Source organism: Patiria miniata, unplaced genomic scaffold (genome assembly GCF_015706575.1).
Source record: "Patiria miniata isolate m_02_andy unplaced genomic scaffold, ASM1570657v1 HiC_scaffold_18, whole genome shotgun sequence".
In the NCBI taxonomy this organism is placed as follows: Eukaryota; Metazoa; Echinodermata; class Asteroidea; order Valvatida; family Asterinidae; genus Patiria; species Patiria miniata.
In genome coordinates this window covers 992,115-1,005,587 of record NW_024037056.1, presented here as the reverse complement: position 1 = coordinate 1,005,587, position 13,473 = coordinate 992,115, and the positions used below count along the sequence as shown (strand labels likewise).

Below are 13,473 nucleotides of genomic sequence, written 5' to 3'. Positions count from 1 at the left end.
AATCTTTTTACCTTTTCTAACATGATAACAAAACAGTTTCTTTATAAACATAGAATACATTAATAATTTATATAGAGTTTGCAAATCATTATTTGTAACTTCTATTTTATAGTTTTGGGAGAATTTTTGAGTTTAAAACTCACATACCATTTGAAAATAATACGAACGAGGCTAAGAAGAAACAAGATGGCTGCGCCCACAGTTGACTCTCGTGCAAGTACAGTTCGAGGGAAAAAGGGAAATAAAAACTATTATCCAGTAAAGAATACAATAACGTCACCTTTTCTGTCTGAATGGTATGGATCTTACTGTTTTATTAAATAAGAAATTGACATGTTATACTTTGTAACAAAGTAATAGGCCTACTAATAGCCAATGCGATAATCAAAACCCACAGCAGTCAGCAGTACAGCCCTAACGTAACGAGCACGAGTAACGTTAGTAACGTTGTCACGCCCCAACTATCGCATCGGTCCCAACTATAGTTGGGCCTGTCCCAACTATAGTTGGGCCTGTCCCAACTGTAGTTCCACAGTTGGGCTGGCCCAACTATAGTTGGGCCTGTCCCAACTATAGTTGGGACGGTCCCAACTGTAAGTTCCACTGTTGGGCTGGCCCATCTATAGTTGGGCCACTCCGATCTTTTTATTTTGCGGTGTCCCAACTATAGTTGACATTGATGTACAACTGTAAAATGTTCCCTACAGCTCTGATACACGTCTGACTTTACTGGGGACCAATGAAATTATCTATGGGTGGGGACCATCTGTAGTTGGGCCACCGCAATATTTTTATTTGGCGGTCCCAACTATAGTTTACATTGATGTACGACTATAAAACATTCCCTACAGCTCTGTTACATACTGTCCGACTTTACTTGGGACCTTTGACATTAGCTATGGGTGGGGCCCATCTATAGTTGGCCGGCCATGGCAATCTTTGAATTTTGCAAAATGTTGCTGGACAATAAAACCCAGCAGCAGCTGGACAACTCATCCAACTAGGCAGTACCACGTGACCGGCCAGCCTTGCGGCATGCATGCACGACGAATACACGGTGCCAGCGCCGCGGAACATTTAATCCAACAAGATCTATCAAGCATGAAGCATCCGGCGCAACTCCAGTCCTAACTATAGTTGGGCCGACCCAACTGCCGCACTATAGTTGGGACAGTCCCAACTATAGTTGGGACCGATGCGATAGTTGGGGCGTGACAACGTTACTCGTGCTCGTTTCGTTAGGGCTGTACTGCTGTGGTTTTGATTATCGCAGTGGCTTTGTTAAGTTTGTTACGGCAGCCGTAACGCAATTTTCAACTGCTATATCGTTATGGCATCGTTTGGTTCCCTGATAGTACTACTACTACTAGTACTACTAGTCTTCACATCAGGATCTTTTGGGTGTTACTTGTTAGGAACCAGACCATCAACGGAATGGTTCTCGAAAATTATTTCCCTTTTAGTTTTATTGTAAAAAATCCTCCAAGTCCAAAATCATGGATTACGAAGAAGAACTATTGGATAAAAAAGATGAAAGTAAAGAAAACTATATATTTATATTTAAAAATATTAAAAATAATAGCCATGGGATGGGGCAGTGGATTTAAACCCCGATCCCCGGCACAGTATAGTTAAACGTGTAACCACACAAGCTACCGAAGCATTCAGGTTGGACGGGTAGTTATAATTATTGATATAGATTTGCAATGGTGATTTTGCATTACCGTAAACGATAGCAGTTGAAAATCACATTACGGCTGCCATAGCCACTAGTACATTTGATTGAAATACGAGAGTGTTGTGGATGTTTTCTCGGCAGTGGATATTTTATTTGACTGTGAACCAGTCCCCAATTGTTTTAGGGTATTGTACCGGCATGGCACTGAACATGCGCAGTGACTGTTTTGGGGGAATTGAGATGTTATTGGGCATATTTTCACTCAGACACCACACACTTTTTTGGCTACATCTTTGTATTACATCTTTATGGAAAGAACCATATCAACACCAAAACAAATATCTAGGCCTAAATGGAGTTCCTTCATTTTTTCCGCCAACAGGCCTCAGCTCTCACATGAAGAAACATCACTCCTACTGCAGAAAATCACAAGGTTGGTTGCATTTTTACAACAGTTTTATGTATTCTGAAAAACTTTCTGTGAAAAGTATTTGTAGTCCCGTTACAAGAAAGAAGTTTCTAATAATTGTCATTTCTTTTTTCCTCACTTACCACAGCACCTTCACCCCTCATGCAGAAAGCCTGGCCAAGCAGTCCTCCAAGGGGAAAGAGAAAGTTGTTTCTGATGAGGCTAAAACAAAACGAGCCTTCCTCAGGTTGGTGAGAAAGTGATGCAGAGTTTTGAGCCAATTATGCACACCTGAAGTTTGGGGAGTGTGGCCTATTGGTTAAGGTTCGTGACTCATGATCAGAGGGTCATGGGTTCGAATCCATCCGCTGGCCATATGTTGTGTCCTTGGGAATGCCACGTCCTCCCCACTTGCAATAGCTGGGGAGTAACCTGGGATGGACTACCATACCGTCCAGGGGGAATAGAAATATTGTCGGCCGTTTCATGCTACTGAAACCAGAGATAAACGCCGGCGTGATGGGCCACATTGGCTCCTGATAGACTTTACTTACTTACACCTGAAGTTATCAATCCAAAATGCATTGCAGTGTACTGTTGACAATGATGGAGTCCATGTGTGCAAATGTGATTATCAAGGCGTGTCTAATATTCCTGGTCCCTGTTAAAAGGTCTTTTAAAGGACACAGCACATCCTCTTTTGCAAGAGGTCTCTCACAGGTAATTTGTCGTAAAATGTCCTGCTGTCTTAAACAGTCATAGACAGTCAAAAATTCAATGCACTTCCCCTGTGATACTTGGGCTAGTCACCAACAGTGAGATCACAGTTGTGATAAGCACCGTGACTGGTCAAATAAGTTGTCATCAAAGAAGGCAACAAGTACTCATCAATAGCTGGCATATCAATGACCTCCAGTCAACCTTATGGTTATAAACATATAGAGTCAAAGCTAGTCCTGCTTTATGTATATATATGCCAAGAGTTGTGTTTTTCAAAAAAGTCTTGATTAATTATGGTTATTAATGCGGCTTTTGTTAGTTGTTCTAGCTAGAGTAGGAGGGTTAAAGATATTAAAACAGCAAATACAATGTATTGTTATTTTTTACTCTTGTGTCTTAGATCCCAGCTGGCGTTGGGACTCAATGAGGTGACACGTTCCCTGGAGCAGGACAAGCTTCGCCTGGCTCTGGTGTGCCGGTCAGCCCAGCCTGCCCTCATGACCAATCACCTGATGTCGCTCAGTGCGACACGAGACACGCCTGTGCTGTGCCTTCAGGGTCTGAGCGCCACTTTGGCACCCATACTGAAGCTGAAGGTGATACTTGCTGTTGGGTTTAAGGTAATCATCTATTTTCTCTTTATTTTGTTGCTGTTGCAAATACACCATAAAGGGAATCCGACTAGGTGCATTATAATTATATTCACTTTTCAGGTTGAATAAAGAAATTGACTGGAGTGGGGTTTGAACCTGTGACCATATTGCTGTTCTGGTGCTCCACCAACTGAGCTATGCAGCCCTATATATGTTTATGGCTTCTGACTAGCCCCCTTGAACAAAGACATTGCTTAAATGGGGAACCGCAAACATAGGGCTGGATAGCTCAGAAGACAGTAGGTAGAGCACCGGAACGGCAATCCGGAGGTCGCGGTTTCAATCAGTGCAATGTTGCTGGGATGCTCTAAGAGAACCCAAATACTGTATGGAGAAACAAGGCAGTTATGATTTTTTTTTTTACCATTTTGGTTTCATGACATTTTGATATTTGACATTTCTTTGTTTTTGTTTTTTTAATATTCGTGCAAACCATTGACCATGCGTTCGTGGGCTGTAACCACACGTACGACACCTACACACAGCCACACACATAGCCGCTCCAAAGCCACGTATTCTCACAATTGTGTGAAGTGCAACGGTCTGGGTTATGGGTCGGGTCACATGGCTTTTCTGAAAGAAGGAAAAACTGATCAGCTGAGCAAATCCCATGATGACCAACTCGCGCATGTACCAAAAGTTTTCCCTTGGATGTTGAAATAAAAGAATGAGTTCTCTTTCACAGTCTGCCAGGCATAGTTGAATATTTCAAATTTCTTTTCTCCCAAATTATGGAATGCTTTCTTGCAATTTCTTTGCAGAAGATTACACCTGCTGACCCGGCTGCTTTCGATGAGCTTGTTAATTGCATCGTTGGCATGACGCCGCCAATCAACGTTCCGTGGCTCCAATATAAAGAGCTGACCCTCGACCAACTCCGGGAGGTAGTCACAACTGCTGTGCTGCGGGTGAAGACAGCTGACAAAAGCACAGAAAAACAGAAAGGCAAAGGCAAGGGCAAGAACAAAGGTCAAGGGTCATCTGGTTTCAAGGCCCCGGAACCTGCACAAGCAGGAACTTCCAGTGACAGCCAAAGCCAAGCAGGCCGAAATCCAGATTCAGGGGCCAGTCCCAAGGTCAAAGGTGAAGCACCAATGGTAGCACACCCTCAGGACAGTGCTGTGGCCCCTGAACATGCACAATCCTTGGAGGGAATTAAAAGCAACGTTGATGACATTTCGGAGAAATTAGTGCTTTTGCCCGAAGAAAAGCTTGAATCACAGAAAAGAACAGTTCAAGTTGGGGAAACTGCACAATCACAGAAAAGAACTGATGAAAATCCTGCGAAGAAAAGAGCATTGTCGGGAACTCCCCCGGGTCTCTCGAAAAAAAGAGCCAAAATGGTGTTGAGGCCCGACTACAAGCCAGTCACCGTCCTTCCAGTCAAGATCATCCCCAAAGACCTGAAAGACAAAAAACAGCTGAAGAAAAAGCGGAAACAGAACAAGAAGAAAAAGTGATTATTGAACTGCAGTGCATGACAGCGGTACTTGCAGATATGCTGCCCCACAATTGAACCTCAAAAGTGTTATGAAAATTCATAATTTATGATGGACAAGAGTCAAAGCTTTTGAATTCTGAAAGTCTGAAAACTCAAGACTTTCAAAACTCAATATCAGATCAAACCTACTATTGTCATTTTTTTTAGCATAAATAGCAACTTTAGTTTTTTGTTTAAATTTGTTTGTTGTAATTTTTTCTGCAATGTTTTTGACTCAAAATTGTAACCAAGTAATGATTTTGTGGACAACTTTTTTTTTTCGTAATCAGCTCTAGATTTAGCAAGATTTGGCCAATTTTATTCGCCATTTTATTATTGAAACAATTTGTTAAGTATGCAAGTCAAAATCTGGAAATAAAAGCTCATTATTTGAGGTAAAAAAGGAAAACTAAAATGTTCTCGAACATTTTGAGACATTCAAATGAAAACAGATAATTAAAAAAAAAACGACATATGAAAAGTAAGCCCCAAATAATCAGACTCAAATGTTTAATTTGCATTATTTTCCACATAATAATAAATACATGTATACAGTTGTAACTATGATTTTCTTTAATCCCTTGTAATTTCACCTTAGCTTATCTGCTGTATATATAAACATGTAATCAATGATGATCAATAACACACAATGAAAAAAAATACCAAATATACAGCATGAAATGCTGAGCTCAAAGTTTGCTTTGTTATTTTCTGACCTTTTCCGACTCAATTTCCCAAAGCTGGCTGCACTTTCACATCATTGGGAAGTAATTAGTGTAAAAGTTTGGCAAATAAAATCAAAACTACATGTACAGTGATTCTGCAAAAAAAATGTCCAACATGAAATTTACAAGTACAATCATGGAAGCTCATTCATTTACTTTAGTATTGCCACATTGCTTTAAAAATATCACACTTAGTAGTATTTGGAAAAAAAAAATTCCATTTAAGAAACAGTACCATCGGTGGGGATCAAAAAGGCCCAAGATATATAAAAGGCTAAAATAGAGAATCTGATGATGAAAAACCAATCAAAGAAAAGAATAACAGTTGCAATCTATGATCATAGATACTCACGTCGCCTATAAAAGCAACAATGTAGTTGCATGAGTACTATTAATAACAAATAACTATATGTTGATTGCAAGTTGAAAATACAAAATTTGACTTTTAAGTACTGTTATATGACACTGGCAATTTTTTTTTATAACAAATACGGAAAATTAAGTCTTTCAGTACAACACTTCAATTTCATCACTCAGATATCAAATCCATTGTAATTTCAAATATATAAACTCAGTCATGTCAGTAAAAGAAAATGCATGTCCCATCTTTTGATGAATGCAGAAACAGCCCTGAAAAATTAATAAAACAAATGTCAATTAGTCATTGCAAATATTCATAAACTTGCATCTTACAAAATAAATTAGAAGTGGACAAAGATAGCTTCCAAAAGTCTTGAAGCAAGTTTTTTTAAGATTCACTTTCGAAGGCCTGAAAAACAGTGTGTTTACGCCTTTACGGTATTAAACCGGAACTTCCTGGATTTGTTTCGGCCAAATTGCAGACCTCAATCGTTTTTGCCACATTTTGCCAAAAATTTACAATAAAGTATAATTTGAAAATAAAATGTCCTCCCTATGCAAGTTTTTAGTGTGTCATTGGTGAATTAATAAATTAAACAGGTTAATTAAACAGAACACCGGACAAACATAAACTTACAAAATAAAATTATTTTTGTACCTATCCACCTAGATAATTTTTAAGGCATCACCGTAAACACACAACTGTTTTTCAGCCTTACTGAAAAATTATAGCAGCATGATGTGATTTTGATTTTAATAATCATTTGATATAAATACCCAGCAATTATTGGTCATCAAAATATTTTGGGCTCCGTGTGCATATCTCTGATACGATCATGCCAACGTCGCTCTCTTTTGTCCGGTCTGCTGGGGTGTTGGGTTGAAGTTGCCACCTCGTGACTGCACAAAATTGTCGTATCTGTAAGGCCAAAAAGAAAGTGGAAATGACTTAAAAAAACCCAACTTTTTCAATCAATTTTAGAGTCTGTAAAATCTATAAATACCTGTTGTAAACAAATAATGAATGTTTCATATTTGTGCAATGGAAGGAATTAATTTTTATTCGGTGACAAATGGAATGTTCCATTACACTGGGCTTCGCCTCGTGGAATGGAACAGTCCATCTGTCGCCACATGAAGTTATTCTTACCGTTGCACTCATAAATGTTCATTATTTGTATATCATGCACTGCAAGATATAAAATATAATGGCGCGTAACACTCTCATCTTTGCCTCGTGAAATGGAACATCCCATTCTGTCACCTCATGTAAATTATTCTTACCATTGCACTCATAAACATTCATTATTTGTACATCATGCACTGACACGCTCATTTCCGCCACTCTTGGAATCACCTCTTGGAATGGAACATTCCATCTTTCACCTCATGTAAATTATTCTTACCATTGCACTCATCAACATTCATTATTTGTATATCATGCACTGACGCGCTCATTTCCGCCACTCTGTATCACCTCTTGGAATGGAACGTCCCATCTGTCACCTCATGAAAATTATTCTTACCATTGCACTCATCAACATTCATTATTTGTATATCTGCACTGACGCGCTCATTTCTGCCACTCTGTATCACCTCTTGGAATGGAACGTCCCATCTGTCACCTCATGAACATTATTCTTACCATTGCACTCATCAACATTCATTATTTGTACATCATGCACTGACACGCTCATTTCCGCCACTCAGTATCACCTCTTGGAATGGAACATTCCATCTGTCACCTCATGAAAATTATTCTTGCCATTGCACTCATTATTTGTATATCTGCACTGACGCGCTCATTTCCGCCACTCTGTATCACCTCTTGGAATGGAACGTCCCATCTTTCACCTCATGAAATTATTCTTACCATTGCATTCATAAACATTCATTATTTGTATATCAAGCACTGACGCGCTCATTTCCGCCACTCAGTATCACCTCTTGGAATGGAACGTCCCATCTGTCACCTCATGTAAATTATTCTTGCCATTGCACTCATTATTTGTATATCTGCACTGACGCGCTCATTTCCGCCACTTGGTATAGCCTCTTGGAATGGAACATTCCATCTGTCACCTTATGAAATTATTCTTACCATTGCACTCATAAACATTCATTATTTGTATATCTGCACTGACGCGCTCATTTCCGCCACTCTGTTTCACCTCTTGGAATGGAACATTCCATCTGTCACCTCATGAAGTTATTCTTACCACTGCATTCATAAACATTTATTATTTGTATATCATGCACTGACGCGCTCATTTCTGCCACTCTGTATCACCTCTTGGAATGGAACGTCCCATCTGTCACCTCATGAACATTATTCTTACCATTGCACTCATAAACATTCATTATTTGTATATCATGCACTGACGCGCTCATTTCCGCCACTCAGTATCTCCTCTTGGAATGGAACATTCCATCTGTCACCTCATGAAGTTATTGTTACCATTGCACTCATTATTTGTATATCTGCACTGACGCGCTCATTTCCGCCACTCTGTATCACCTATTGGAATGGAACATTCCATCTGTCACCTCATGAAGTTATTCTTACCATTGCATTCATAAACATTCATTATTTTTATATAATGCACCGCAAGATGCATAAAATAGCATTTGAAGCACTCATCTCCACCAATCAAGACAGAGACTGTGGGTGAGGTGTTATAACTTTGGACTATACCTACATGCTTTGGTATCTCGCTCTCTCGCTGACAGTGACTGATGGTTTCATCTCGGCGGCTGCTCTCAGCAGATGTGACTGGCTGATGTGAATCACTGCAGAACCATCGACAGGTTTGGATCTGTCGTCATTGAGACCCTGTCAGAGACCAAAGACAGATTGAAGAGAGCAAGTTCCATTAAGAATTAACAATTGTTGACTGCTGTGATGTGGGATATGCCATTTTTAACACCCAAGGGGCGCAAAGCACCCGAGGCGAAGCTATTTGCCCCAAGGGGGTTAAAAACGGCATATCCCACATCACAGCGGTCAACAATTGTTTTGTTATGTCGTGCCACGGACTCAAAAAAGATAAATGGTTGTAACTTACTGTGTAGGAAATAGATTAAATAACTGCGATGTAACCTTCGGTAACTGAAAGTTTTCATGTCCTGCTGGACATGAGACTGAGCAGTTGACATTGCTGTTCTCATTGCGCGCCAGCAGGTTCCACACGTGCGCGCAACGCATGCAATGAATGTTAGTGAGATATCGCCCTCAGTGTGTGATATGCATTTTCATTGTCCAGGCACGTGGCCATCCTAGACAAATGACAGTATTCAAGCACACAATATACCAACAAGTGTTATTAGTCACGCTATTTGACATTGGTTGGACCATTAATTGACTATTTGGCATGTTTGGGACTGGCTTACAAATTTTGCATTGCTAATAGAGCGCGCAAGTTCACCTAAAAAAACCTGCCAGATTCTACAAGAATACAGCACATCCAGGCACCGCGTATAGGATCTACAACCATCGTGACAGTCGATTCAGAGGGGTTTACATGCACAGATGCATGCAACTTTGGCTCTTTGCATGTACAATTTTGCCTGTGCATGCAAAAAAATTTGTTTTTCAGCCCATTTTCAAGGAAAAATCTCAGTTGCGCATGTAACTTTTATTTTCTAAATCGACTTCCACGGTAAATAGAAATTATTTGAACAATGCACAGCACTTTTTTAGCATTAGCATTAATAATTTAGCATCATTTTACAACTAGTGGGGAACTGAGAATTGTTCACTCTATCTGCATTAGCGTTGTTAATTTACATGTGATTTGTATTAAATCTTTTGCGAAGTCGTGAGGTTAACTGGTCCTAGATTAAGGGCAAAAAAAAAGTTGACAAGAAGCGACTCTGAAATTTCACAGTGGCTCATTAAATACCTGATGTCTATGTGTTCTTTGTTGGTAGTTTTCCTTGATAACTGCAACCTAAAAATACAAATAGAAAAAAGGGTGATAAAAATGATTATACAAAGCTAGTGCTTTTAAACAAGACTGACTTTTCACGTGGTCTGATCAATCAAGGGCCATCTCTCAAGTGGCTGTTTTGCTACTATGATTGCAGTGTTGTAGTCGAGTACTTTTTTCCGAGTACCGAGTACTGCCGAGTACTTAGGTTGCCGAGTACGAGTACGAGTACTTGTACCTCCGAGTACAAGAACGGGTCTCCGAGTACAAGTACTTGTACTTCCGAGTACGAGTACTTGCATTTCCGAATACGGCCATACGGCAAATGGTTCATTGTGCGTAATTGGCCCAGGCCCAGTCAGGCCGATATACAGACCCACTCACGGCTAGCTGTTAAATGTGTTTAAATGTGATATCTTGATTTCTCCACAAGCCAATCAACCATTTCAAACTGAAAGTATCGATAAAATAAGGCCATCGGGTAAGTGAAGCTATAACATTTTCCCCGGCCGAGTACTGCTATTCGAGTACGAGTACTTTAATGATCGAGTACAATTTCGACATGTCGAGTACGAGTACTTTGCTGCCCGAGTACGAGTACCGTCATTTCGAGAACGAGTACTTTGACATTCGAGTACGAGTACGAGTACTCCAAAAAAAGTACTCGAGTAGTTCTCGAGTACGAGTACCGAGTACGAGTACTACAACACTGTATGATTGTGGTTTTCACATAGACATGCTATGGTAAATATCAGCAGCCATAGACACAAATGTCTGTTTTAGTCAGACTCAACGGCTCACCTGGGAGTTGATCTTTTCCTGCGTGTCCCTGCTGGGATCTACCACTCCGTCGCGCAGGGTGGGCATGTAGATGACCTGCTGCTCAGCGCCCTGCCTTATGCCTGCGTAGAATGGGTCCTCCAGCCCCTCCATGGGGCCTGGAACCTCCTCATTCTCAATGGAATCTGCCAGAAAACCAATTATCAGAAAGTGATTGCCTGGTTTCTATCAAGGGTAAAATGTTCGCAAGAATACATGTACTCTCTATACCAATGACACGGAGGGTACTGGTTGTGATTCATATCACTTTTGTGCACATATCCATTTTTAATTGAGATTATTATTAAAACATTAATAGAGTTGCATGTGACAGAATATTACATTCATTCCATGAATGTTTTTGGGGTGGTTAAATCTGCTTTCACTAAGTAACAAATGAAAGTGGTGAGAGACAGGACACATGTCAATTTTATGTGAAAAGAGTGACAACACAATCATGATGATGACAATGATGTCTCACAATGACAATGACAACATTGCCAATCCCAATGACAACTAGACATGACAATACTGTAATGATGACGATGTCATGATGCACCTAAACATATTATACACCCAATGTGATAAAAAAGCTAGACTAATTCGGTGAACAAAATTAGGACCCATTTTTTGAGGTGGAACCACTTGCCGCACGTGTTCTTAAACTGCGCCTACTGGTCGAAGAAGCCCAAAGTACGTGCCAACTAGAGTGAGAGCCTAGTTCTCCTTCAAAAACGGCTTCCAATTGTTTTCGTTGAATTAGTCTATACAGGAAAATGTGTTAATGCAAATATTTGTGGAATTAACAAAACAAGAACGGAGGTAGTCTCTGTGAAAAGTTTACACTCCAATTAGCGTAATGAATCTGAGTACTACAGTCCAACTCCAGGAAAGTGAGGAGTCAGCAATATCCAGCAAAATCCAACACTTTTAATCCTTTCCTTAAACCATATCGTTTATTGACTTGGCTCTCCCCAGAATCAAATTGTTTGCTCAGTCAGACAGATCACTAGAGCGTGAACAATGGACCACAAGTTGAAAACTCACTTTTTTTCCAACCCAGATTTTCGCTGGCAAGTAGTGATAAAAATCAAAGGTGTTGTGTGTAAAGTTTGTTCCTTGAACTTTACTCTTTTAAATCCAAGCCATATGTAAAAACAATAAGAAAGTTATGTCGGTTTTTGACCTGTTTTTGATCATTTATCAGACTGCAAGCCATTCCACCACATGATCTTATGACACTCCATACCTCAAATTGTGCGTGAATACTTTTGAAGTACTTTTCTTCAATTTTGTAATGGTAACACTATGAATAAACTACACCATTAGAAAGATCCGAAAACACTCTTTCAGCTGGTGTATGGTTGATGTATGGGTTGCAAAACACACCAACATGTCAGCTTGCTGAAAAGCAGTGAATGAATTTGTGTTGAGTGTGTTCTGTGTGTGGTTTCCTAGTGGACTAAAGTTACCTATGGTAAGCAGCAGGGGTAGTTCCTTGTAAACAAAAGTCACCCATGGTAAGGAAAGGGTTAAAATGAGGTCTTCTGGTCAAGTTGTTTCAATAAAAAACTATTGGGTTGGGTCTTGCTGGATTGTGCAGAGTATGGGAGCGTTAAATATGGATTGTGAATGTTAGATGGGAAAGAGAAGTACGTCCAGGCAGCGATGCCTCCTGCTCATATTAGTTCCGCCCTTTGGTGTTAGTGACAACGCAACCAAAGTGATGATCATGGTGAGATGATGAATCTGAAAATAAATTAAGACAACCCACCACCGATTATATCACTGATGTGTGGCTTGGGGCTGCTGCCTTGCTTTGCCGAAGCCAGCTGCCTCATGGAGGGACCGTGACCCTTCACCTCTGACCTCCTGGTGAGGTCATCGCCGCAGTGTTCCTCATCACCTGCCTCGGGGTTCCCGTTCAGGTCCCGCAAATTCACTCGGACGAACTCCTGCGAGTTGTTGCTGGACTCGGAGTTGGTGTTGGAACGTTCGGTCCGTGGGGAACCTAAACGAGCGGAATTACCGTTCTCCTGGCGGGAGCGACGCCGCGGCGACCCCGGCGCGTCGTCGTAATCGCCCTCGGCCGTGAAGCTCTCCAGGAACGTCAGCTTCCAGTCGTCGGCTCCCATGCTGCACTGCTTGGTGTTGAGCGGCGTCATCGGCTGGTCGTATTCGCCGTCGGGATCTGCGAAGCTGGAGGCCAGCGTGCTGTGGATTGCCTCCAGCTGTGCGTTGTACAGGAGAGCCTTGAAGTCTGCCCCGGTGAAGTGATCGCACTTCATGGCAATGGCACGTAGGTTGACGTCGTCTGTCAGGGGTATCTTGCGGGATAGGGCCTGCAGGATCTCAACCCTCTCTTCCTGTTATGCGAAAGTGAAATAGTTACAACCTTCTGATCTCCAAACATTGGCCAAGGGAAAGATTTCCATATACGAAGTTCACTCAACACCCTGTGTACAAACCCTATGAGATTCGACTGAAAAATTCTAAGTGTTTTCTAAGAAAATGCTTGTATTTTCTCAATGCTCAAATTGACTTTGATGACATGAAATTGCTCTCCTATTATTATTTATTATTTATTTATTCTCATCATGTAAAAACATGAAACTTGTCTCCTCGTTCTGCACACAAATATAATGTATAAAACACTTAAAAACTTCACATTAAAAACCAAAACAAAAACATATTACCTAA

The 13,473-nt window shown here is 40.7% G+C and overlaps 2 protein-coding genes across 3 annotated transcripts in view; one reads left to right on the top strand and one right to left on the bottom strand.

Annotated features, from left to right (window-relative positions):
- The first annotated feature begins 146 nt into the window (after window positions 1-146).
- LOC119724129 lies at window positions 147-5,594 on the top strand. The gene is made up of 5 exons (XM_038195048.1): window positions 147-296; window positions 2,061-2,111; window positions 2,236-2,334; window positions 3,208-3,427; window positions 4,222-5,594. The coding sequence occupies exons 1-5, from the start codon at window positions 187-189 to the stop codon at window positions 4,918-4,920; spliced, it is 1,179 nt and encodes a 392-aa protein (XP_038050976.1). The 5' UTR covers window positions 147-186; the 3' UTR covers window positions 4,921-5,594.
- The window catches only part of LOC119724128 (peroxisome biogenesis factor 1-like), a 31,139-nt gene continuing 23,156 nt past the window's right edge, over window positions 5,491-13,473 (bottom strand). For both annotated transcript variants that reach the window (XM_038195046.1, XM_038195047.1), the window contains exons 18-22: window positions 12,548-13,139; window positions 10,756-10,919; window positions 9,928-9,975; window positions 8,725-8,858; window positions 5,491-6,944 (exon numbers count right to left, since the gene is read on the bottom strand). In XM_038195046.1, the coding sequence (XP_038050974.1) occupies window positions 6,860-6,944; window positions 8,725-8,858; window positions 9,928-9,975; window positions 10,756-10,919; window positions 12,548-13,139 (1,023 nt within the window). In that variant the 3' untranslated portion in view covers window positions 5,491-6,859. The remainder of the gene's footprint in view (window positions 6,945-8,724; window positions 8,859-9,927; window positions 9,976-10,755; window positions 10,920-12,547; window positions 13,140-13,473) is intronic.